The 24,578-nt window shown below is 36.2% G+C and overlaps 5 protein-coding genes across 13 annotated transcripts; 3 read left to right on the top strand and 2 right to left on the bottom strand.

Moving 5' to 3' along the window:
- Window positions 1-1,778: 1,778 nt before the first annotated feature.
- LOC130995823 (myb family transcription factor PHL8-like) lies at window positions 1,779-9,155 on the top strand. Of its 7 annotated transcripts, none has more exons than XM_057921268.1 (6): window positions 1,800-1,892; window positions 7,844-8,237; window positions 8,312-8,388; window positions 8,471-8,528; window positions 8,605-8,650; window positions 8,716-9,107. In XM_057921268.1, exons 2-6 carry the CDS (start codon window positions 8,114-8,116, stop codon window positions 9,011-9,013), a joined length of 603 nt encoding a protein of 200 aa, XP_057777251.1. In that variant the 5' UTR covers window positions 1,800-1,892; window positions 7,844-8,113; the 3' UTR covers window positions 9,014-9,107. The 7 variants fall into 7 exon arrangements, with proteins under 7 accessions (XP_057777257.1, XP_057777251.1, XP_057777254.1 ...); XM_057921271.1 differs by having other exon boundaries at window positions 1,831-1,892; window positions 7,844-8,228; XM_057921269.1 differs by having other exon boundaries at window positions 1,831-1,892; window positions 5,908-8,237.
- A 558-nt stretch (window positions 9,156-9,713) lies between these two features.
- LOC130995825 (E3 ubiquitin-protein ligase MPSR1-like) lies at window positions 9,714-10,396 on the bottom strand. The gene has a single exon (XM_057921276.1). The coding sequence runs from the start codon at window positions 10,394-10,396 to the stop codon at window positions 9,851-9,853; it is 546 nt and encodes a 181-aa protein (XP_057777259.1). The 3' UTR covers window positions 9,714-9,850.
- Window positions 10,397-10,594: 198 nt separating this feature from the next.
- Window positions 10,595-11,639, top strand: LOC130995828 (uncharacterized). 2 transcript variants are annotated; one of them, XM_057921280.1, is made up of 4 exons: window positions 10,595-10,863; window positions 10,966-11,054; window positions 11,135-11,287; window positions 11,360-11,639. In XM_057921280.1, the coding sequence occupies exons 1-4, from the start codon at window positions 10,752-10,754 to the stop codon at window positions 11,513-11,515; spliced, it is 510 nt and encodes a 169-aa protein (XP_057777263.1). In that variant the 5' UTR covers window positions 10,595-10,751; the 3' UTR covers window positions 11,516-11,639. The 2 variants fall into 2 exon arrangements, with proteins under 2 accessions (XP_057777263.1, XP_057777264.1); XM_057921281.1 differs by having other exon boundaries at window positions 10,672-10,851.
- A 5,778-nt stretch (window positions 11,640-17,417) lies between these two features.
- On the top strand, window positions 17,418-18,437 carry LOC130995822 (protein DMP9-like). The gene has a single exon (XM_057921266.1). It carries the CDS (start codon window positions 17,698-17,700, stop codon window positions 18,358-18,360), a length of 663 nt encoding a protein of 220 aa, XP_057777249.1. The 5' UTR covers window positions 17,418-17,697; the 3' UTR covers window positions 18,361-18,437.
- A 55-nt stretch (window positions 18,438-18,492) lies between these two features.
- LOC130995792 (beta-1,3-galactosyltransferase GALT1) lies at window positions 18,493-23,210 on the bottom strand. 2 transcript variants are annotated; one of them, XM_057921216.1, is made up of 9 exons: window positions 22,862-23,145; window positions 22,620-22,691; window positions 21,018-21,867; window positions 20,541-20,767; window positions 20,160-20,441; window positions 19,953-20,081; window positions 19,702-19,881; window positions 19,050-19,157; window positions 18,493-18,960 (listed from the first exon to the last, which is right to left on the bottom strand). In XM_057921216.1, the coding sequence occupies exons 3-9, from the start codon at window positions 21,775-21,777 to the stop codon at window positions 18,751-18,753; spliced, it is 1,896 nt and encodes a 631-aa protein (XP_057777199.1). In that variant the 5' UTR covers window positions 21,778-21,867; window positions 22,620-22,691; window positions 22,862-23,145; the 3' UTR covers window positions 18,493-18,750. The 2 variants fall into 2 exon arrangements, with proteins under 2 accessions (XP_057777199.1, XP_057777198.1); XM_057921215.1 differs by lacking the exon at window positions 22,620-22,691 and having other exon boundaries at window positions 22,862-23,210.
- Between the last annotated feature and the right edge of the window lie 1,368 nt (window positions 23,211-24,578).

Here is a 24,578-nt window from a genome sequence, read left to right as displayed (position 1 = left end):
GGGGTGGGTGGGTGGGGGGTGGGGGTGGGGGTAGGGGTGGGTCAGTGGTCAGAAAATCAGTTTTTAAAAAAATAAAATTTTTTTTTTTTTTTGGTGGGGGGGTGGGGGGTGGGGGGTAGGGGGTGGGTGGGGGTGGGGTTCTGGGGTGGGGTGGGGTTCTGGGGTGTGGGGGGTGGGGTTGGGGTGGGGGCGTAGGGGGTGGGTGGGGGTGGGGTTCTGGGGTGGGGTGGAGTTGGGGTGGGGTGAAATCTTATGCATATTTATATGAAACTTTATGCATTTTTATATGAAAGTTCATGCATTCTCGTATGAAACTTTATGCGTCTAAAATATACCTATTTTGAGAAAATATAATTTTTTTTTTTTTTGAATTTCGAAAATTACATTCCAATTTTACCCCTCTCCAGATTTTGCCTTGAAATGCCTTGCCACGTGTCACCATCTTGATGCGCCACATGTCATAAATGTGTGGTCTAGATTTGGATCTACGGATCTATTATAAGCATAGGGATCCACCGGAACCCAACCCTATATATATATATATATATATATATATATATATATTTAGGGAATATATCAAAAATTAAATAAATGCACAATTTTAAGAAACAGGCCGAATATGTTATATAAATATTCTTTTTTTAATGTTAAGTTGTTAAAAATTAATTTTAGCGGATAACCATAACCTTAATCTTTTATCGTACGTATTTCAGAATTCCCTCATCGTAGGTAAATTTGTTTCCACTCTTTTTTTTTAATAATTATACTTATACACTTCTGCTAACACAGTTTTGTTTGTTTATTTTTTATAAAGTAAGATCACCCGCGCGCTTTTGAATATTGATGATTAGCCATAACCATTTGAAGATTACTCGATTAGTTGAAGAAGGCTCAGATATTACTGGTCGGGATCATTTGTTTGAAAAAATTACTGTTTATGATCATTTAAAGTTTGGCATTAATGTTTGATCAATTATAAAAATTTGTAACTTTCTTTTATAATGATTAATCGTTGGATAATTGATTAGTTGACGCAACAGTTTTTGGTTTTCTTTTTAGTACTTTTTAGCTATTAATCGAATCAATGAAAAATCATATGATCGGTCTTTTTATATAGCAATTGAGTCGATTAGTAAGCCAGATATAACGTCGTTTTGTACAATATACGTTAAAAAAATTAAATAAATTATAGCATTTGGTGAGCCATGTCAAATTTATGGAATTAAAAAAATAGACGAATGATACACCTGATATAAAATAGATAGTTCAAGATTTTAAAAAATATTTTTGATAATTCATAATAGTGCAAAAATAATTTGAGCGAATTAATGCGACATTTATCCTATTATTTTCGTGGCTGTTTTGCCAACTGCAATAACAATATGTTATACATTGGTATTATAAGTCTAAAAATCAAATCCATCGTCACTCCCTAACCATGAAAATTTATTTCTCAACAATGTTAAGTTAGATGCCCCAATCACCCTCGAGTAGGAAGCATAAAACACAGTGCCCAAGAAAAGTCTATAACGTGAAATTAGCTTTGAAAAAAAAAAGAAAAAAAGAAAAGAAAAGAAAGAGTGAGAAATTAAAGGATTAGCGCATCTAAGATATTGGAATATCTTTAAAATTATTCAAAGCTTGGAAAAGGAACATGCTATGTAAACCACCTAAATTTATCCACAAAGAAGAAAAGCAGAGACAATAATAATAATGGGTAAGTGGAGGAAGTGGATGTGAGGTGTCAGCCACTTGTAGTGCTAAAAAAAAAGAATTAAACACCCGAATTAATATATATCACCATCAATTTTTATCAATCTTTCTTGTACAGTCTTCTTGCAGAAAGTTTTCCCCTTTGGCGTGCATCATGTAAAAAGGTCCACATCTTCATGGTAGAATTTTTTTCCCCCCTTCTCTTTTTTGCTTGTGGAAATGTCGCATGAATATGATTGTTTTTATGGGTGGATTTGGTTGGAAAATTAGCAGACAATTTGACTAATTAACCTAGGATTAGGGAGTGAAGGAACATGAGAATTAATTGATTTTATCAGATCTAGGATGCAGATTCAATTCAATTCCCATGCACCAACTTAAACAATATTTTTAAGATGATGAAGAAGTTGAAATTTTTCACAGATATCAACCATGAAATTCTACAGCTAGAAGAGCTTCGTTCTTGATATGTGTGTGCGTATGTGTGTGTGATTCATCTGCAGGTCAAAGTTTCGATGAGTTTCTTGTAGTTTTCAGAAAGCTGATGAATACAATCTAACAGAGAATGTTTATTGTATCTGTCAAATTCATAGTTGCTTCTTATCAGATCGTAAAGAAAGCTAAATTAATATATGTAGCTCCAACATTAGTTCAAGAAACGAGCAAATTAAATGAAAAACATTATATATATATATATATATATATATATATATATATATATACATGGGAACATGTTCCCAAATTCTAGTACATACATTGCTGAAATTATTTACATATATTCAATTGTTTGACATTTATCTGCAGATTTTGTTTAATTCATCTATGCATTCAGTCCGCAGCAGTACTAGAAAGAAGAATTAATTTAATTGCATCTGTCAGAAAAATCTAGTTTCTATATATAACCACACGATGCTGGGCATTATTGATCAATGGTGACTCTTTTGCTTTATAAAGATAACAAAAAACCGGATTTTTTCTCTCTTCATATTATTGAAGAAAATGGAAATTATTTAATTGTATCAGCTAGCAGATCTACTATATATAGTTGAGAGAATGAGTGAAAATATTATCTGCCAGTATGAATTTGAAGAAAACTGACTTCATTGATGCTACTAATTTATGTAGCTGAATGGTAGAATAAATTCTCTCGTGATTTCTTATTATCTTAAGATCATTGCAAGAATTGCAAAAAAGCAGTTCTTTAACTTTAATGATGGAAAATTAAAGCAGAACTGGACAGCACATGATCAATATTGTAAGTAGCATAGTATTATGAAAACGAGTGGCTACAAAATTAGTAAAATGTTAGGTCACATTATTTAACTTTACGCAACCTCATTCTATCAATGGGAAGCCATGCCAAATTCTACAATACATTAATTCTAAGGCAAATCTGCTTCTCAAATCATCAATAGTTCTAGCAGTTAAGCATGTACACAAATTATACAATTGATTCTCGACCACATTTGCTTGGCTAAGTTATAAGCACACTAAAAGCATCTATACATTCAAGCCCTTTGAGACTCTATAGAGGTGTGACCCTCTATTTGAAAATTTCATGGGGGGCTTTATATAGATTTTCTTTTTATTTTTTTAAAAATTGAATTCTAAATAAAATAAATATCAAAAATTTTAATCGAAAATTTCATTAAATTTAAATTTGAAAATTAAAAACTACAATTAAAACTAGAGGTTCCGTCCTCAACGTTTAGCAATCTCCTGGCATAATTGCTGGGCTAATTGAGTCGACCACATACGCGAAGTGTCGAGGGCAATAGTTTGGGCATTGCCTACATCGCACTTCGTTGAGGATATATCGTCGAGCTTCTCAACGACTTTTTTCATTATATGAACATACTTCCCCTTATTTAGGGCGCTAATGATGACTCAACCTTTTTACCTTCCCCTTTGTCGTGCTTTGCCGCCTTTTAGCCTGTAGACCTAGTCGTGATGCTCGGACCGAAGGATGTCGTCATGTATCCCTCCTCGAAGGTATTTTTTGTGCGCTTCATCGAATGAACGTCTTCATCGATGGAGGTGAATCATTGAGATCTCCGGAGGATACGCCACACCACGAAGTATTTGATTTGAGCTTCGATGTTGGTTTTAAATATTTATTGGGCTTGTTAGGTGATTGGCTCATCACTCACGCCGCTCCCCCAATTGCTTCATAATTTGTCATAAATTGTCTTCCAAGCCTTCACGTCCTTTTGCATACGTTAGAAGTGCAACTTGATTGATTTGTTGTCGCACGCCGGGGTGCCGGAAGGATGAGAATCATTGAAGCACTTCATGATTTCTTCCTAGCTATATGAGTGCTTTTTGATTGGTACCCTTGATAGAATTGAGGATCGCCTCGGCCCATAGGGAGCAAATTAGCTCGGTGTTCGGTAGGCGCGCGTCTTTGTTGTCTCGGGGAGCGCATAAATCTCGGTGGCTTTGTCATCTTGAACGAATTGAGTTTCTTTTCAAGTTGATAGCCTCAAAACCTTGAGAGTCAAATGCGTGGGAGGCTTGAGAAAACAGTGAAAAGCCAAGAGGAGAATTATTTGGGATCGGTGGCGAATTTAGTTGGTTGGAGAACCCATTGTTGAAGTCAGAGTTCTATTTTTTTTTTGAAGAGAAAGAACAGGAATAAAACTTAAATTGGTAGAAGAAAAAGAAAAGTAGAAGTAGTGATTTAGATGAAGTGTGAAAAATGAATGAAAGCATATATATTTATAGGAGAAATTAGATATATAAAAAATAAGAAATTGTCGTTGCAATGGCTAATTAAAAAAAAAAAAATCAAATGATCGAATTTTAAAATTTAAAATTAAACTATTATCTTTTAATTGGCGCGTGCATATAGGGCCAACCCTGACATTTTAGGGGCACTAGGTAAAAACAAAAAAATTGCCTCTTAAAAATAAATTAAGCTTCTAGATTTTTGTTATCAGTTAGACATAACACGTGATCGTCTTCTATAATTGTGTGGCTACATAACTTTATTCTATAAAATGTCATAAATTACAAAAAATTATTGAAATAATTTAGAACTTTTATCATTTGATAAGCAAAATCGTTAATAATATCTTCAATTCAAGTGTTTCAAATATCTCATTTTTAATGCATAAAATTGTTATATATGCTAGTTAAGAACATCTTACATGGAAACATTATAAAAGCAATATAAAATTTTAACAAACTCAAGAACTTCAATAATTAACTTTATTTCTAATGGTAATACATTTGTAGCACTTGCAATTAAAAAAAATCAATGAAAAATAATATTGTTTAATAAATTTAATATTAATAAATAAAAAATTATAATTAATGTGATTATTTCTGAACTTGGGAAGCTCTGGGCCTTTGCTTCTTCAATAATGAAGGGTCGGCCATGCGCGTGCATAGGACGTGCCCCACGTAAACTCTTGACTTGCAAATTCGAGCCCCCGTTCAATCCTAGAGCGCGGCAACACAATGGGGCTCACCGAGGGTCACTGGCGGATCTAGCATGGTGCATGGGGGTGCAACTGCATCCCAAAAAAAAAAAAAAATTAATAGTATTAATATTCATATATAAATTATTTTATATTTAAAGTTTGCACCCCCAAATAAAAGTTTTAATTGAAAATAAAAGAAAAATTCAGTTTTTAAAATCCTAAATTCCATTGGCCCAACTAAAAAGAGAGCCAATCATCTCTTTCTTTTTCATTCTTTTGATCGAGCCCATCAGTTTATCAATCATTTACCTCAATTCTTAATTAAATAAAAAAATTGAACCTACATATTTTGTATTTGGAATGCAGAGTTATTACTAATTATATTTGTATTTTAGTAAAAAAAAAAATGTCTAAAATGTACTGAAGGCCTAAAAAAAATCCTAGCTCCGCCAGTGTTTATAAGATTATTTTTTGCATCCCCAGTTTTTAAATCCTGGATCCGCCACTGCCGAGGGTGGGCTCGAGCCTCTCGATCGAGCCCCATTGTACATATTGTAATGTTGATCAGCTCGTAGTTCTCGAGGCAACTACTTAATCTTTATCCGGGTTTTGCCCAAGTTGTTAACTCAAGTTAGTAGAAGATTTCATGCCCACATAATCGAAGTAGTTAAACCAATTAAGTTGGTAGAAGAATTTATAGAACCTATAAGCATTCATTACTTATTACTCATTCGATATGTGATATTACATATCATCCCTCCTTCAACAGTGATGAACTCCAAAAGAAATGCTCATTTAAATTGGTGCAAACTGCAACAGATAGAGAAGGCGAATGCTTGCATAATGCTGGCGTAAGGGTTACTGTGATCTATCCACAAAATTTAAGGTGGGATAAATATCAAAAAGATGAAAATGGTGAGAGACTGTGACAAGTTCCTTTTGTTGATTCCTGAGGCCATAGGATTTGTGAGATATGAGTGGGCCCCAAACAGAATAATAATTTGATGACTTTTGATTCACTGGACCTTCCCTCAAAATCCCAAGGCCTTGTTTTTGCATCATCCTAGATTCCCCTTTACTCACAATGGAATATATAAAGGGAATTCATCTCTTCCTTTTCCCCATATTTTTCAAACTTTTGGGCCACTTATGTCTTCCATTTCCCCCATATGCTTGTAAATGTGAAGTTGATTTTTTTTGAGATTGCCCAAGTAATTAAATTAAGAAGAGTGATTATTTGTAATGTTATGTGTAGATGATCCAAACCTAAGTAAGTGAGACGAGCATGTAACATGTGTTGAGTAAAAGCTAAATAATAAGCTTTTGTTTTATCTTTTTTCTACTTTGCATCTAATATCTCCTCTATAAAGATAAGTAAACATAGTGTTGTATAGCACTGAGAAGGCAATGCTTTAGTTGATCAATCATTGAATTTTTATTCCATGGATCCGACTCTTTGCGCGCAACCCAAGAAATGCAAAAAACTGATCTCATCTAAATGACTTTTAGGATTTGCTGTTTGCCATTGTGCCTCTCTTATTTCTTTTTATTTTACAATTTTGTAAATAATTAATTATTTTTTCTTGTTTGCAACAAATTTAATTGCAGATGTTAATTTTTTATTTCCTCCCTGCTTTTGATTGTATGCTCCTTTTTTCATGGATTGCTTTGTGTATATTATTGTGAGGCTTTTTGTCATTTCCATATGTCTGCGATTGAGGGGAAAAGAGATTCTATCACTTAAATAAATTCCAACAGATATCGTTATATATATATATATATATATATATATATATATATATATATATATATTTTGAGGAAACAACATTGTAATAATTAAATCCTTGATGATCAAAAGGCAAAAGACTACTAGGTTAGACTGCATCACTCCATCAACTTGACTGCATAATATTTTAAATCTTGAAGCAAGAATCCATGCAATTCGTGGACTTTAAGCAAAGAGGAAAAAGATGGGCTTTCTTTATACTCTCACTTTAAATACCACTCCTATAACAATAATATTTACATTATACATATCCATTGAGGTGCAGATTGAATTTCTGACACAGAATTATGTTTTCTGTTTCTGCATATGTAATCTATGTGTTTCTGTTTTGTTTGGATGAGAGTGTCAGACAATTACAAGATGAGAATGCAGGATGGCCAAAAGGGGTCATTATGTCAATCATATTATTCTTGATTATTAATTGCAATGTAGTAGTAGTTATCGATAACACTTCATACTTGCTTGTCCTAAAATCTAATGCTAGATTCTTTGATTCCTCGAACCCTACAAGATACAAAAAGAAGCGGCCAAATCCATCCACACCACACCCTCTCAGAAAGGAAAAACAATTAATTAGTCCAAAAACTAATTACACTTGGAGGGAAAAAAAAGAGAGAGAGATGTGTTCATTTTGTTTTGTTATCCCTTTCAATCTTTAAAAAGAAACATCCATTAAAGCATCATCATGATTAAATTTTCTTTCTTCTTTCCATCAAAGCTTCTTAAGGGTTTTACAAAAGTTGCTCCCATTATACATCATGGTGGGCACAGCCTAACTCCTATGGGAATAACTGAGAGAGAGAGTGAGGTGGGAAAACAGGAGGATAAAAACAAACCATACACTTTTTTTCTCTCTCTTTCTCTCCTTTTGAGACTCCAAATTGAAGTATGTTGCTTTCTTTGTTTTGCTGCATCACAGAGATTCTCTCCACCCTTTCAAGTCAAATAAAAAAGTAAAAAAAAAAAAAAAAAAAAAAAAGAAAGTTGGATATGAAATGGGAAATGGGAGAAAAAAAAAAGAAGAAGAAAGGGGCACAGCTCAGAGCATATATTCCCTCACAACAGAACCCCACTTATGTTTCCAGATATGGAGTGACAACATAGTACAAGCCAACAATTATAAAGAGAATTGAATTACCTCATTTCAGACACAAACCCACATTTCCTATGATCATCATCTTCTTCATCAATGGCTCTTGACAATCAAGAAATGAAGCTAGTTCTCTCCAGCGACGCCAAGCCCAGATTGAAATGGACTCCTCAGCTCCACCGCCGATTCGTCGACGCCGTCAAACAGCTCGGAGGTGCAGAGAGTGAGTTCATATCAAAATCAAAATTCCCACACACATTCTTAGCTTGTGTTAATCAGATTAAAAACTGTATGCAGAGGCCACTCCGAAATCGTTGATGAGAGTGATGGGCATTCAAGGCCTCACCTTGTACCACCTCAAGAGCCATTTGCAGGCATTTATTTTACTGCTTTCGTTTCAGACATCATCATGAGATTCATGTCGGTAACAGAATAGAATCTTGTCTTCTTGTGCAGAAATACAGACTAGGGCGAAGTCAGCAATCACAAAGCTTTCACCACGACAAACCCCAAGGTAAGAAACAGAGCAATAGTATGTAACCAAAAAAACAGACAATAGCATTAATAACCGGCATGTCTGTGGAATGCAGAGAATGAGAGGAAGAAGAGCAAATTGGAAGAGGAGAAGATAAACGAGTAATAAGCAGAATTAGAGTAGAGAGGCATGTTAGAATAGAGCGCTGACGAATTGATGGGTGCAGTGTGCAGATCGCGGAAGCTCTGAAAATGCAGATGGAGGTGCAGAGGAAGCTGGAGCAGCAGATGGAGGTGCAGAGGCATTTGCAGCTGAGAATCGAAGCTCAGGGGAGGTACCTGCAGTCGGTGCTCAACAAGGCCAAGGCCACTCACCTGCTCCACTCCGCCTCCGACAACAGCTCTCTCACCTCGTCCGACACCTCTCAACACAAAACCACCAAAACTATAGATTTGAATCTCAATGAGTTCGACTCCGGGCCCACCACAGGGATTAACTTGAACCACTTTGCTTCCACTTTTTAGTAGATTCATCGTCTTAAATGCTATACTATGAATTATTAAATGTAATTACATCTGCTATTTAATTTATAGGATGCCTATGTATATTGCTTTCTCACCTTTATGTTGGATATCCTTAGGAGTATTAAAGTATATAGTTTATGTATATTCTCCATGCTATTTACAAAAACTACATGAAAGAGTACATATTACTCCATGCCCAAAACTGAAAAACTCGCATGCATATATGTTGGTTATAGAATATATGAAATAAGAAATTTATTCATCATTGGAGCGAGAGTATTTGAATGGAAGAAGACCAACTATAAACTGACGATTATACCAAAATAAACATATAAGGAATATCAAAATACTTTGCAATTCGAAAACTATGTTTTCAAAGTCTTCACAAATTCCTTCGTTTAGAATCCCTTAAATTTCTATACAACGTTAAGTTAATAATTAATATCCCAATAACTTGCCAAATCTTAATCCAAGTAGGTCGATCTCGTAATGTTTGTAGATCAATTTTCTCAGTTGCCAAATGTATCTTGTTATCTATTTATGAGATTCTACGTGTTATATTTTCGTGGATGATTGCAACCCAGCTGCTATTACCTCATTCACTACTATATTTGTGCAAAATTGAGAAAGTAAATTCGTCGTTACGAATCACAACTTACCATTACAGTTTATCTCTTACTACTTTCTAATCACGATCGAGTGCCAAATCAAACATTTGAATTAATTTCTCACTCCACAAATTCAACCAAAAAAAAAATGTAGCACAAAAAACTAATGCATTTATATACACAAATCAAGCAGATTGAAGAACAACAAATTTAGTCCTACATCCTAAGCTCAACTTGAATCATCATCATCACTCTCACCACTCCTTCTCTCACCGCCGACGGCAAAACTCACCCAAATCCCCCTCCTCTTCTTCTCATCTTCCGCTCCATCCACCGGCATCTCGTATCTACAGATGGGGCAGGAGCCGTGAATATTCAGCCAATTCTCTATACACTCGCCGTGAAAACTATGCTTGCACGGCATCCGCTTCGCCTTCTCCCACTCCTCCAAGCAGATCGCGCACTGATTGTCTTCGCCGCCTACAGCTTCCACGCTCTCCATAGCATCAATAGCGGCTTTCGACGCCGGCGGCCGACCGCTCTTGCGAGAGAACAATTCATCAAGCAAAGACTCGAAAGCTGACGAGCTGTTGTTATCGCTGCTTCTTCTCTCGATCACTACCATCCCCTGCGTGAAGGGGTTGATGAGCACGATCCGGTCAGGCGGATCCTCCGCCGCGGCGTTTAGGCCGATGATGAAGGGCAGGAAGAGGGAGATGTCTCTGTTTCTCGAATTGATTAGGTTTTCGATCAAGGATGAGGGCTCTGAAGCCATTTGTCGCGAGGAGAGAAGAGAGATTGGATGGTGATGAAGGAATGATGGAAAAATTGGGAATTTTAAGCATCATGGTGGGGGCGGCAACAGGAAGTTTGTAGAAGGATCTCGAAGCAAATTAGTGTGTTTGTTGGTTGAATTCACACATTATTTGTTTATCTACTGTTGCAGGAGATATTTTCTCATAGATAAGATTGACTACGTGCCGCTGCACCACAATTCTAGTAGGGGCGCTCTCTTTTCTTTTTCTAGTAGAAACGCACTTGTTTTTTATTTTTCCAACGCGGCGCACTGCAGTTGACATGTTTGCTTAAATGCCTGAGAGAAATATATCGCTGGCGAGGGTGGATTAGACATGGCGATTGCTTCTTGTATTGATGCATTAAAATTCCATGGTTGTGGGATATTCGGAGCTCGTCTTCATAGCTCCAATATCCTTCCTCTCAGCCCTGCAAGTGAGCATAAGAGTAAATTGTTTGTGTATTTGATTTCTTGACTTTGCAAGGAAGGTGTTTGTGTTAATGCCTGTGAGAGTGAGTAAAGTTGTAATGGGGAAAGTTTTGTTCCAGATGTTGTGATGAGGCCTCTGGTGATTGAAGCAAGAGCGAATCAACGGACGGAGAGCCCCAAAATTCGCAACAGAAGAACAAGAAAAAAAGTAAAACAATCCCAAAACTGTTGATAAAATGTCTGTGTTATGTAATTTGCATTGGCATTCTTGATGGTCTTTTTGGACAGTTCAACGGGACAGCCGCGCGACCGAGGCTTTCGGTGTTCTGTTCGGAGAAGCAGCTGTATGCCATGTTGGTAGATGATCAGAATAACAAGTGTTTGTTTTATGGAAGCACTCTGCAGAAAACAACGCGAAAGGATCCTTGTTGCTCCACTGCTGTAAGTCTTATTACTCGTGCTTAATTCAGTAGTAAAATGGGAGTAAAAATGTATGGAATTCTTGAATGTTAGGAGGCGGCGGAGGGCGTTGGGGAAGAGCTGATCAAGGCTTGTGCAGATCTCAACATAACTGAGATATCCTCTTATGATCGGAATGGATTGAGTAGAGGACAACGGTTGCAAGCCTTTGAAATTGCGATTGCTCGACATGGTTTCTTGATGCGGTAGAGATCTTCTTCAGGTTTCATGCAACCTTGTGTTTGCACTCTACAACCTACCTTCAACATGTGTGCCATAAACTATCAACTCTTTTAACTGTAATGGTTTTGTATTTTAAAATCTCTTTCCGTAACTGCATCTCCATTAATAGGCATGATCTAGATTTTTGGCATTCATGCATTCCTTTTAGATGCCCGCTTATGATCTATAGGCCTTTCCTGCGTTGCTGATTATAGTTGTCATCAACGTATTTGGTCTTTTATCTATTCTGCTGCAACATTACGACTTCCATTAGAAAATCTTACTTCAAGGAAGTGCAAAATGGAAATAGTTTACTTTTATGAGCTATTTAACTTTCGTGGCATCCGAAGAATTCCAATGCTTTTGTTGAATACTCACACTAGGATGAGTTTATGACTCATTGCATGTTAAAATGAAGTTATCTTCTTCACAATCTTTAATATATTACCTTCGAGCATCCGCATCGCTTACACGATGCGGCCTACTCGTGTAAGGCCGCTATCGTGTAAGCCGATGCAGCCGCTTGTTACACGAGGGCTACACGTTCTAACGTGTAGCCCTTTTGCCCATTGATGAAAGGCGCGCCATTAAAAAAAATTAAAAAAAAATTAGAAAATTCGAATTTTGAATTTTGAATTTTGAAGGTAGCTTTGACTGCATCGATTTGCATGCCATTTTGACCGTTCGAAATATTTTTATTAAGTTTTATGTAGTTTTTAGGATTTCAAAATTAATGCAATTTAATTTGAAGAAAATTGTGTGATTTAAATTTATGCAATTAAACTTAAATGAAAAATGAAAAAATCAAAACTAAAAAAATCATATAGGCTATCATGTAACCCCCAATGCAGCCTCTTTACACCATGTGGTCCCCTCCATTAAGTAAGTTATCATGTAATACCAATGTGGATGCTCTTAAGCGAATGCATTTATGCAGACTGCAGGGGCAGGGCTAGGATAACATAAGGCCTGTGCGAATTCTTAAATTTGAGCCCTCTATTGCGAGAAAAAAAAAATTAAAATTAATCTTGCTCTAGAATTGAAAGATTGTTAAAAATGAAAGAGGAAATAAAATAGATGAGTTTTAGAAAAGAGAAAAGTGCTGTCTGGTTTGATGCTGATTAGAGGCCTATATTTATTGAAATGTGTATAAAATTCGTCGTGTATTTGCTGAAATATGTAGAGCTAATTTCACAAAAGAAGCGCTGGGTAGTAGTGATGCCACGGTTAAACCGGGACCGGCCCGAAAGTCAACGGTTAGGGCCCGGACCGTTGACTACGGGCCGGTTCAGGGTCTGGCCTGCCAAGAAGGACGGTCCGGTTACGGTTCATGGAGGTGGAGGCCCGCGGCCCGTCGGTTCGGCCCAGAATCGCCGGCCCCCGCGCGGCAGTCAAGACCGTCAAGGGACAGGCAGGGGCCAGGGCTGGGGTGGGGGGGTGCAGCCTAGCCTTGACCGGCCCTCCCTCTCTCTCAAATTCAAACATTTCCTTTTTTTTTATTTTTTTTTTCAAATTCAAAATTATAATTATAATTTTCCCCCACCCAATTTTTATCTAATTCAAATTTTCCCCCACCTAATTTTATCTATAAATACCCCCTTCTTCCACCTTCAATTTTATCTTTAAAAAACACATCATATATTTAAAAATTATATGACTATAGATTATAGTATATAAGTAATAAGATTAAGTTATTAAGTAATTTAAGACTTTAAGTTGAGTAATTTAAACCTTTTAATTTTTTTACATCATAATTTATAAGACTATATATAGTATAAGTTGAGTAATTTTAACATTTTTCAGCATTTGTAAAGTGAAAATTATGAAATTTAAACACAAATCATTTAATTTCATTAAAAATAATACCAAAAAAATAAAATAAAAAAGGGGTTACAATATGGGCCCTAAGCCCATATAAAAAAAAGTTGGAAAGTAAATAAATAAATAAAAGGGTGATTCTATTCATAGCACTTATCATTTTATTCACTATAGGCCCTTATTTAAAAAAATAATAAAAATAATTATGAATTTATTATTTTATCCTAAATTTCATAGTATTCTAAATTAAGAGAAATTATTTTTATAATCAAATTAAAATTTTTAAACTTTGTCATAGCCCTCAAACCCCACCCATATTTTCATAATCAAATTAAAATTTTCAAACTTTGCCATAGCCCTCAAACCCCACCCATATTTTCATAATCAAATTAAAATTTTCACTTTACCATAGCCCCCAAACCTGACCCGCATAACTCAAATCCAATTAATCAATCTTCATCTCATTTTTCCTTCACTCGTCTCCGGATCAGGTGCCATCTACTTTTCTTTTTTCGCTGCATGATCTCCTTCAAATAAGATGAAATTTTGTGTATTAATTTGCTCATATCCAAGTGGGTTTCTATTTATAAGAAATTGAGGCAAAATGATTCCTTCTTTTCACTTAATAATCTAACAAATTGGGGATAGATAGAATAAACAAAAAAAGTAAAAAAAAAAAACAAAAATAACTAACTGAAGTGGAAAATAATCACTGCATCTTCCATTGCCAATAAGTGCAAAATCGAATAATTTGTACAGGACAAACTAGTAAAATCATTCATTATACGTTACTTGAGAAGGAATTTTTATTTATTTATTTATGAAAACATGGAATCTTGTTGCAGGCGAAGGGGTTGGAAAGCTTGGGAAGAAAAATTGAAAATTCGTCAACTTGGCTCAAGTCAAATTAACATTCCAAGTTGGACAATGAGCCAAGCAACCCAGTCAATCCTGTCCGACAAACTTCAAACCAACTTGGATCGATAGCGAATGTGGCCCAATTACTTAAGAAAACTTTTTCGCCCAACCTGATAAGTCAAGTTATACTTATTGCAAGATCAACCTGGACCGACCCAGGTTGACTATTCCACTTCAAGTCCAATTTGTCTCAACAGTCAGGCTGAATAATTCACACTCAGCCTAAGCCCACCAAGATAGTTCGTCAATCTGGCACGACCCTAAAAAAGCCCAATTAGTCAAACAGATTGATCCATCTAACCCGGAAAGCTATAGATCGATTTGAATCCACAACCAAACTAGACATATCGCATGCGACTCAAGGGTTATTGTCAACCTAAATTGACGAAGTTACAAGACCCAGCCGTCAAACCCTAAAAGACATCTCTCAGGCGCCAAACCCTAACAGACGTCTCCCACCAAGCTGACATAGTCAGAAGGTAAATCTTTATGATCTCGTCCAAATCGCAACAACCTGTGAGATAAGGGTTTTGACGAGGCCAGACTGTAAAAATCCAAGCGGCTGAATGTCTCATCTATATAAACATTCAGACTAGGTCACAAAGGGGGCACACGGAAATCCTACTTGCTCTCTACTTCTTGAATTTTCTCTACTCTGCCACTATGTTGATTGCTCTTTCAAGTCAGAAATAGCCAACTTGGTCTGTCTCCGCCTCCCACCTTCCATTATCACAACCCGCCATCACCGTTTCCACCCTCCGACGACGCCGACAGTTTCAAATAACCATGCATTCTAACCTGTCTTTCTCTCTTATTCCATTTCATTTGTCATTCCGCTTTGCTATTCTGTTACTGACTTGAGCGTCGGAGGCTCTACGGTCGACACTCCCTCTCAGTGCTAAACCTAGGACTCTTACGTGTTTTTGTGTTGACAGGTTGCTAGTGCCCAATCTATCCGGACGTGCAGATGTCATCCTCTACACTCATATTTTTTTAAAACACAGTATAATATTTGAAATTATTTTCAACTTTAATTTCATTTTAATTAATAAATAACTTCAATTCACAACTATCTTTATCTCTACTTATTTGCCAAGTTGCCACTGTGTAAAATTTAAATGAGTAAACATACAAATACATATATTACTGAAAGTTAATACACTAATATTTATTTTGAGCTATCAAATTTCATTTTAGGCGCAAATAATTAACTGTAATTTTTTTCAACTATTAACGTTGGTGCAAAGTTTTATTATATTTTTCATAACTTAATATCATCCTTTTATATAAAGATATGTATTACTAAAGCAATTATTATTAATTTACTTTTGTGAAAATAAAAATATTGAACTAATTAATAACGTCACTTGAATTTTAGTCTTTTAATATTTTCACTTAAGATTTTTAGATCTCTTGAAAAGTATGAGAAACATTTAACTTAAGAGTTGGTCTCTCATAAGACCAAATTAATGTATGGAAAAGATGAGTCGGGTCGGAGTTGGGGCGTGTCGTGGGTTGATTTTGTGGGCGGGCATAAAAGTAATTATTTTTATAAAAAAAAAAAATTATTATTGATATAAAAAATGTAATGTTTCAAAAATATTATTTTTGTTATGTCGATATTTTATCACAATAATAACTACTTCAAATAATTTATATTTTTCAACCAGTCGCAGAGCAGCGGGGGCGCGAGGTCGGAGCGAAGGGCGCAGCGGCTGTGTACTTGTTTTGGTCAAGAAATTACTATTGTAACAAAAACTAATTATTGATATAAAGAAAGGTAATATTTCAAAAACATTATTTTTTTCATTTGGATTATAACTTTTCATTACAACAATAATTACTTCGAATTATCCGACCCAGACCAGCGACCTGTGCCCAGATCCACTCGGATCCTTGCCCAGACCCGTTCTCCAATCTCAATCCGATCCATCTCACTTATACGTGCGATTTGATAGGAGAATTTGTGTAAATTAAACGCAGAATTACATATATATCTTCATTTTCATTTTTTAACATTACTTTACCTTTATAAAGCGATAAAGTATATATTGATATGTGAAATTTTCATTAACTACCGTCTATAGTTTAGTTACAATAATTAAATTTATACTCCATTTGTCATAGCTTTTAGTATTCATTTCAGAGTGGTACGAGTTTTAATAAAGTGGTTGAATGTGTTGTGAACTTGTGAGTGGAATATGAGTCTCACATTTTATGTGAATGTTAAAATAATTAAAGTGAAGTAAGGGTATCACCTACTTTTACTAAAAATGGACACCAAAATATGAAACGAACAAAAAAAGAAATATGAATAATAAAATATGTGATGGATGGAGTATGAATTAGCTAAATTGCTTGCAATTAGGGATGTCAATCGGGCCAGCCCATTCAATTTCGGGTTATTTTCGGTTCGGACTAGTCGATTTTTTTATTTTTCGGGTTAAAATTTTTTGATCCTAACCCTAACCCACTCGGTTTCGGGGTAGCCCGTTCGGACCCGCAAGTTTACGATTTTTTTATATTATTTAATTTTTTTTATAGATAATCATACTATTGTAATAAAAATATGCCGTGTTTTTTAAATCAAGACATTTCGTCTTAGTTTAGATACAAAAATTAGTGTTATTTTAACGTAAATTTACATAATATCTAACTTTAACTTCATTTCCGATAAAAAATGTATATAGATTTAACATAAATGATTTTATTTCTTTGACTTTTATATCATAGATGTTTGTTATTAACCGTATGAAAAAAATCAAAACATATTCTACAAGCATCAAAATGTTATTATCAAATTAAAAATTAAAGTATTAAAGTTTAAAAATTAATTATTAAGAAAGTGTTCGGTTAATCGGGCCAACCCACTAGGTTTTCAGGCCAACCCTATCGGGCTCGGGCTATTTTCAGTTCGGGTCATTCGGGCTAAAAATTTTCAGCTCCAACCCTCCTTTTTTATCGGTCTATTCGGATCGATCCGTCGGTTTCGGGCTTTTTTGACATTCCTACTTGCAATACATGCTTTCTCTATTAGTATTATCAAAAGAAGCTTTTATTTGTAATTTTCTGTTAAAAAAAAAGGTCCAATTTGCGACATTTTCATGTTTTTCATATGAATTTTTTATAGTTAATGTAATGTGTGATCACCAAATTTTTAAATTTAACTCGGATACTCGGTAGTAAAGATCAAAAAAAAAAATGGAAGTTTAATAGTAATACTCCATGTAGTTATTGGAAGATGATGGTGTCAATTGGCAAGCCCTTCCGGCGGTCGACCGTTTGCGGTTGAAATCTTTTGAATTTCTCTCCTCCAAATTAACCGCTCTTCATTTAAATCCAAAACATTTCTCTATCCATTATCCAAAATATCATCGATCAAATTCTCTAGCAATAAAATTTGCAAATCATCACTGGAAAAAAAACGAAAAGAAATGGAGAAATCAGCGTCAGAGCGGATCGGCATCAGAATCTACACAGCCAGTCCGAATGTAGAAGCCCCGCCCCCGCCCCCGCCGCAGTACCCCTCTACCGGCGAGCCTCCGAGCACCGGACGCAAGAGGCGAGCGGTTGCGAGCGGCGTGCAGAAGACGCTCTCGAAAACCTCCCTGCTGGCCAACTTCCTCCCTACGGGCACCCTCCTGACCTTCGAAATGGTGCTGCCGTCGATCTACGCCAACGGCGAGTGCTCCGCCGTGACCACCCACATGATCTACGCCCTCCTGGCGCTCTGCGGCTTCTCATGCTTCTTCTTCCACTTCACCGACTCCTTCAAGGGCCCCGACGGCAAGGTCTACTACGGCTTCGTCACGCCCCGAGGCTTGGCCGTCTTCAAGTCCGGCCTTGGGGTCCACGTGCCCGACGACGACAAGTTCAAGCTCGGGCTGAGCGACTTCGTGCACGCCATGATGTCCGTGCTCGTCTTCGCTGCCATCGCCTTCTCCGACTACCGGATCACCGGCTGTGTGTTTCCCGGCCACGCCAAGGAGTTGGATGAAGTCATGCAGAGTTTCCCCTTGATGGTTGGGATTGTCTGCAGTGGCTTGTTTCTCGTCTTCCCCACTACTCGTTATGGCATTGGCTGTGTGTCTGCCTGAATTTGTATCTACTTATTATATTGTGTTGTATATAAATGGATGATGGGGTGAATTTGTTTCTAAACTGTCGTTACATATGATATTATGTTTAGTTTATGCTGTTTTTGGATTTGTATATAAATAGATGATGAATGATGATAGTGTGAATTTGTTTCTCTGCACAAAAAATATCATCAACATAGGAATAAAATGTTGTGTTCATGTCTCTCTCCCTATATACATTATGATACAAATCTTTCCGTTGCTATCCAAAAATGGACGGCCATAATAATGCCTACATATATTCTACTCATATCACATTACTATCTCTTCATCCTCTACTTGTACAACTATCTCAACAACTGCACCAATATTAGTATTTCTTCATCTCAACCATCCATTTCCATTCAGTTATTCACCGCAGCAGACGGCACGTTTTTTCTCTTGAATCTTTTGCCACAAACAGAGCAGCTCTCTGGGGCCTTGGTAATGGGCAACGACGTAACCATCCCTGCAGCCATCATTGATAATCCTCTCATCCTTCTGGTATCTCACCTCCAGCCCGTTCTGCTTCATTTCTGAGATCCAGATTCCCATGGCAACATCTTCTAGTTTGAATATCTGCAGTAATGACGGTTTCTAGAGTTTGAGATACCCAAATCTGGTTGTAATGTACAACAGGGAGAGAATCTGCATAATTGCGGTCTTACCTTTAGGTGTCCCTTTCTATGTTTCTTGCTCACTGTCCTTGCTATATCATTCGACACAATATAACCAGGACCATTGGCGAAAGGTGGATATGTTTCGTCTTGCCATTCCTTCACAGTTTCAGTTAGAACCAAGTTAGAATGATTATCCATTTGGAACTTCACAAACTATAGTACTATGAATTGGGAGAAAGGGGTTAAAAAAACTCAGCAGCTAGTAATTATGATTCGAAAACAATGCTATTACTATATACCCCATAAATGTTTGGAAGTAAAATCCAAACCTAGAGTGATGCTACTGATACTGACTAATTGAAGAAACAATAAAAAGTATGACACACACGCGCACACACAATAATATGCTCGATTCATTTAGATGAATTAGCTTCCGTCAGAAGAAATTTAAGATCTTTTGTGGACTGTGATTTCACCATCAACTTCTAGCCACCGACTCCACAGGTTGTATATGATGAGATATTCATTCTGTATCAGCTTAAATTGCATCGTCACCCTTACTTCTGTGATGTGACAGGCTTTAAGTTTGGCAGTTTCAAGTAAATGTTCAATGCCTTTTTAGATCATGATCTTCAATCCATTTTTCTGCTGAGAGTGTTGAGCAAATAAACAAGATGTTGAAATAAAGTTTAATAGATACCTCAGGGCTGATGTACCACTTGCTGTCTGTATTCCGATGAGGCTGTGAGTCTGAATTGATGAGGCCATAAAGCAAACTACGAGTCACATTGATGCTCCCTAGAGAATTCAAGATTTCATCTATACGAACAAATGCATCGTCATCTGTCTTCATTATAAACTTAGCTGAAACAACCTCGGTCTGTCCAAGATATTACAGCAATGAGGTACTGAAGGAATACTCCATGAGTGAGGAAGGTAAGATATCTTTACCCCAAAAATGCAGATGGCTATGGTCTTCCATGTAATCAAACTGTAGTAGTCCATGAAAGGCATCAGTTGTATGTCCTGATAGGTGCGTGCTTCATTCCATAACTCCTCATTCACCATTTGGTTTTTATGCTACAAGATGCAGGTTGTATTTCTATCACCATCGTAAAGGGGGAGTTGAAAGGAATTGTATTCAGAAAAATAACATACCAGTCCAACAAAGAAACGGACAGCAACTTGTCCTGATCGTACTTCGGGATACTGCATCCAGGACCTTCTTACTGCCATCCTACGCTTGAAATTATTTGCAGTAGAGAAAATCCCAACAAAGAGATTCAGCTGTGTTCGAGGAGGTATCGGAACAGCTTTAAGCTCTTCCAAGTCTATAATATGTTCTAAGTCCTCTGATGTTGGCAAACCACTGGCAACAACAGAAATTAAATTTATATCCCCAGAAATCCGTACTTCATTGACAAGCCATGGTTCCAACGTCTGCACAGTTAACAGAGGGAAATATTAATGTCAATCGTTGAGTACAGGTCATTTGAAGAACTTAGTGAATTTTTAGTCAAAGGGATGGAGAATCATTACTTCACGGAAAGCAAACGAAGTTATGTGCTTTCCATCCACCGTCATTTGGATTCCTTCTGAACCAACTCGCAGTGTAGCAACAAATAAATCATTTTGCCTAAAAGGGAAGTATTTTCTCGGTTTCCCATCATGCACCAAAGAAATCGATCCATCAGTATACCGGTTAGCTTTGACCGTATGGTTATTCTCTTTACCCAAAAGCTCGTTGCATTGGTCCAGTTCATCCACTGATATCAACAACATACAATCAGTCAGGAAGACAAGTAGCATCAGCACAATAATACAGACTCGGAAACAAAAAAAGGAATGGTAATAATAATAACTCAACAAATTTGAAATCGATCTGTAGTCAGGTATTGCTTTAACATAACTCAAGCTTGTCCAAAAGACAAAAGGAACAGGATTCCACATGCATGACATAAGAATGAGGTGATCGATCTATAGATGTTGGTGTTCATGGAAAGAATAGGCCTATACCTTTTTTACTTTTTCCCTCGTCAGGAATTGGACAGCGCTCCTCGTCACCCCACTCATGTGCAATTGTCCAGGTGTTTTGGACAATTACAGGATCCTCAGTTATTTTATCACCATGGAGCCTAACATTATAGTGCAAAATAACGGGAGGATCTGGCTCGCCTGGGAGAGGTTCACCAGTCAGGTCTATTCGGAAATTACCAAGAAGGCCAGTAGGAATGCCTATCAATGTGATTGAAGAACCTTGAGTCAAGCCACAAGGGACAAGCAACTTAAATCCATTATCATCAAGTTCTGAAGCATTCATTTTACTAAGAAAATGAGGACACTGTTTCTCTTTCCCTCTCTTCGGTAAACTTCCATTACTCTGGCTTTTTTCTTCTTCAATAGAAGCAATCAAGTTTTTCCAAGCTACACCAGCTTCTTTGATAGCTTCAACAGCATTAGGTAAACCCTCAGCATGCATAACCAGGGGTTTCAAACGGTTCCAAGTGTATAGAGAAGTTTTTTCTTCTTTCGACAAGTTCCTTTGAGCAAAGAAATTAGCCACAATAGCTTCAGCAGAGAAGACTTGAGAAGTTTTTTCCGGATTGGGAATTGCAGGAGGACTACCTGCATTTATCCACTCCAAAGGATTTGTCCCGTTGAAGTTTATAGGGCTAGTGAAGTAGTTCTCATTTATAGGATTTCTAATAACATAGTATCCAAAAACAAATAACATCAAGAAAGATGCCGTCAGAACACCTCCATACCATTTCTTCATTTCTGCTCATTAATGGTGAGCCTGTCCTTCACACAGACCTACATACCATTGAACTCCGAGGAACCACGATAACTACATAGAAAAAGGTACCTGGAATGGCAAACAATCACCAACTTGAACTTGGGATGAAGATACAATATGAAGTTCAGAGATAGTAAGATAAGCAATGTGAGAACGAAGTGAAACCCAGAAATCAAACTCGTATGTCTACACAAATGTTTTCAAGAATGAAGAATCTCACAAGGATGAAGTAAAAGTACAAATTCAACCTCTTCAATAATCTCATTTAACATTCTATCCAAATTCATGAGGTCCGAACACTGCACATCTGCAGCGTTCAAAGTAACAGCAAACAGTTTTGGTAATATCACAAGCATTAGATGCAAGTGCTTCCGAACACACCATGATACCCGAAAGCAGAAATTCAGAGCAAAACTTCACATAAAGCAGTTCAGCAATTATCATCAACAGGAATCACGTCAATCACTACCCAGAAACATAAACTAACAGAAGTTGCCAACTTGCATCTAGATCCTAATCAATAAAACACACATATGCTAACAAATTTCCATAAAAAAAATTCTCAACTCCCTACAACTGCAACCTCCAACAGTAGATCTCAATCTCAACCTCAATTAATCATAAACAGAAACCCCACCCAAAAAATCACATAAAAATGACTACGAATGACCAAAACTCGCTCAGGCAACTAAAATAATAAAATATACAGTACTAAAATCCCATAATCCCCTTGTCCATACAGAAACATACTCACATCACGGTTCTCAACAACTAAAACTCGCAAAAATCAAATCCAGAATCAACAGAAAATTCAAATTTACCAATTCCATAAACCTTCCAATCGACTCAAAACACCCCCACATCACGCCACCAGCATTTCACCATCCATATCTCTACACCAAAACATGAAAATCAAAACCAACAAGTATACGGATCTACAATGCATTACACTGAGTATCACCCCAAAATACAAAATAAGAAAGCAACAATTCCGGATTAAAAAGCGTAACAACGTGAAAATCAGTACATTGCCGCAAAACATAATTGAAAAACGATCCCGTACCACAAGCGGTAGCCTCGTTTAGAGCGAGAAAGTAAGGGGAGCAGGTGATTTATTCTTCAAGCGTGACGTTTGGACTGAAACTCAACTTCAAGTCGACGCCAAAGATAGTGTGTGGTGCTTGGGTAGATTAGTTATACTTGAAATTAAGATGTATTAAGGTTTAAACATAATGAAATTAAGTTAATCGCCTTGTTTTATTTATTATCATATCATGTGTCAGCTTGCTTGACTGCTGCTACAAACTTAGATTTCGAAAAAGAAAGAACTGTAAAATAGAGGAACCGGTCCGGAAGGGATGGCTCAAAGCTCATCGCATACAAAGAAAAGTAGTCGTCGTGGAAAAAGTAAAAGCGTGTGACTTTTTTCTCCTCATGTCGTGTTTTCTTTGGCTGCCAGAACGGAATGGTCTTATTTTACCGACTTGCTTTTACACGAAAATTTTAGGAAATGAAAATTCAATCACTTGAAAACTTAATATTATTTCAATAATTTTTTACCACCAATTTTTTTTTTAAAGATGTAAATTAGTAAAAAGTGATAAGATCTACACCGAATTAATTATTACTTATTTTTTATAAAAATTTGACAATACCAAAGGAATACCGATTAAATTAAAAGGTTAGTAGTATTTTATGTCTCGAACTTTCAGCATTTTTTATAAATTGTTCCGAACTTTCATTTTCTCTTAAAAAATTCGGACATTCAGTTTTTTCCACAAAATATTTCGCTATACAAAATTCGATGACGAAAAGATGTTAAATCACCGGATGAAATATATTAGGAGCCGTCATTGCTGAAAAATCATAGGAACCACCATTATTGCATAAAGCTGAAAATTCAGGATTTTTTGTTATCATATCGTCACCAAATTTTGTATAGTGGGACATTTTATGGAAAAATTGAAAGTTTGAGGGTTTTTAAGAGAAAAAAAAAATTCGAAACATTTTAGAAAAAATACTGAAAATTTGAAACATAAAATACTACTTATTAAACTTACATTAAACGTCCAATATTTTGTTTCTGACTTTTTCATAAGTTGAAATTTGGTTCGAATTGTGTAGGGCAGGCGATCTTATGCGTGAAAGATTAATGTTTTCGATCCAACTAGTCAGAGCATGCCTAATTTTTTTAAAGCAGGTAGTTCTTAAATTAAAAATAAATAAATGCATTCTAATTTCTAGGAATATAATAACCGGTCTCTAAATATTCTAGGCGGGTTTATATACAATAAATTTATAATTGTCTCAGAAAAAGCCAATATATATACATATTCGATCGTTTGACTCTTGACTTAAAGGACCAAAATATTAAATTGGATATAACCCGATAAATGGTAAAATTGGCAAAACAGTTACTGGGAGGACTGTAGACTGTAGTTGTAACTTGAAAATGTGCATGACTTACTATTTGTATTTATATTCTTATTTTTATTTTGAGGTTAAAACGTGGCTTACTGTTAAATAATTAATATTGAGTTTACTTATGGAAGGTTGTGTCATTTAAAAGAATCTGATGGCAATTAATGCGAAATAAATTACAACAGACTTTACAGTAGTTGACATTTCACTTTGGCATGACAGGATTAGGAATGATAGAAATAATAAATGGTTAATTACCCAAAAAATAATGAACTTTCATCAAATTCTGGTTTTGCACACAAACTTTGAACTATGGCGTGATAATTACTAAACTTTTAATTTTATCTGATTTTGCTACT

The sequence above is a fragment of the Salvia miltiorrhiza genome, chromosome 7, assembly GCF_028751815.1.
Source record: "Salvia miltiorrhiza cultivar Shanhuang (shh) chromosome 7, IMPLAD_Smil_shh, whole genome shotgun sequence".
NCBI classification, from domain to species: Eukaryota; Viridiplantae; Streptophyta; class Magnoliopsida; order Lamiales; family Lamiaceae; genus Salvia; species Salvia miltiorrhiza.
This window is presented reverse-complemented; position numbering and strand designations above follow the sequence as displayed.

What these genes read in the sequence shown, in the direction of transcription:
- LOC130995823 (XM_057921268.1), top strand. Translation starts at nt 8,114, where the DNA reads ATGGCTCTTGACAATCAAGAAATGAAGCTAGTTCTCTCCAGCGACGCC. An exon ending in ACAGCTCGGAGGTGCAGAGA is followed by an intron (nt 8,238 to 8,311) that starts GTGAGTTCATAT and finishes AACTGTATGCAG; the next exon opens with AGGCCACTCCGAAATCGTTG. An exon ending in GAAGAGGAGAAGATAAACGA is followed by an intron (nt 8,651 to 8,715) that starts GTAATAAGCAGA and finishes TGATGGGTGCAG; the next exon opens with TGTGCAGATCGCGGAAGCTC.
- LOC130995825 (XM_057921276.1), bottom strand. Translation starts at nt 10,396, where the DNA reads ATGGCTTCAGAGCCCTCATCCTTGATCGAAAACCTAATCAATTCGAGA.
- LOC130995828 (XM_057921280.1), top strand. Translation starts at nt 10,752, where the DNA reads ATGGCGATTGCTTCTTGTATTGATGCATTAAAATTCCATGGTTGTGGG. An exon ending in CCCTGCAAGTGAGCATAAGA is followed by an intron (nt 10,864 to 10,965) that starts GTAAATTGTTTG and finishes GTTTTGTTCCAG; the next exon opens with ATGTTGTGATGAGGCCTCTG. An exon ending in ATCCTTGTTGCTCCACTGCT is followed by an intron (nt 11,288 to 11,359) that starts GTAAGTCTTATT and finishes CTTGAATGTTAG; the next exon opens with GAGGCGGCGGAGGGCGTTGG.
- LOC130995822 (XM_057921266.1), top strand. Translation starts at nt 17,698, where the DNA reads ATGGAGAAATCAGCGTCAGAGCGGATCGGCATCAGAATCTACACAGCC.
- LOC130995792 (XM_057921215.1), bottom strand. Translation starts at nt 21,777, where the DNA reads ATGAAGAAATGGTATGGAGGTGTTCTGACGGCATCTTTCTTGATGTTA. An exon ending in CGAGGGAAAAAGTAAAAAAG is followed by an intron (nt 20,768 to 21,017) that starts GTATAGGCCTAT and finishes TGTTGATATCAG; the next exon opens with TGGATGAACTGGACCAATGC. An exon ending in TAGCCATCTGCATTTTTGGG is followed by an intron (nt 19,882 to 19,952) that starts GTAAAGATATCT and finishes TATCTTGGACAG; the next exon opens with ACCGAGGTTGTTTCAGCTAA.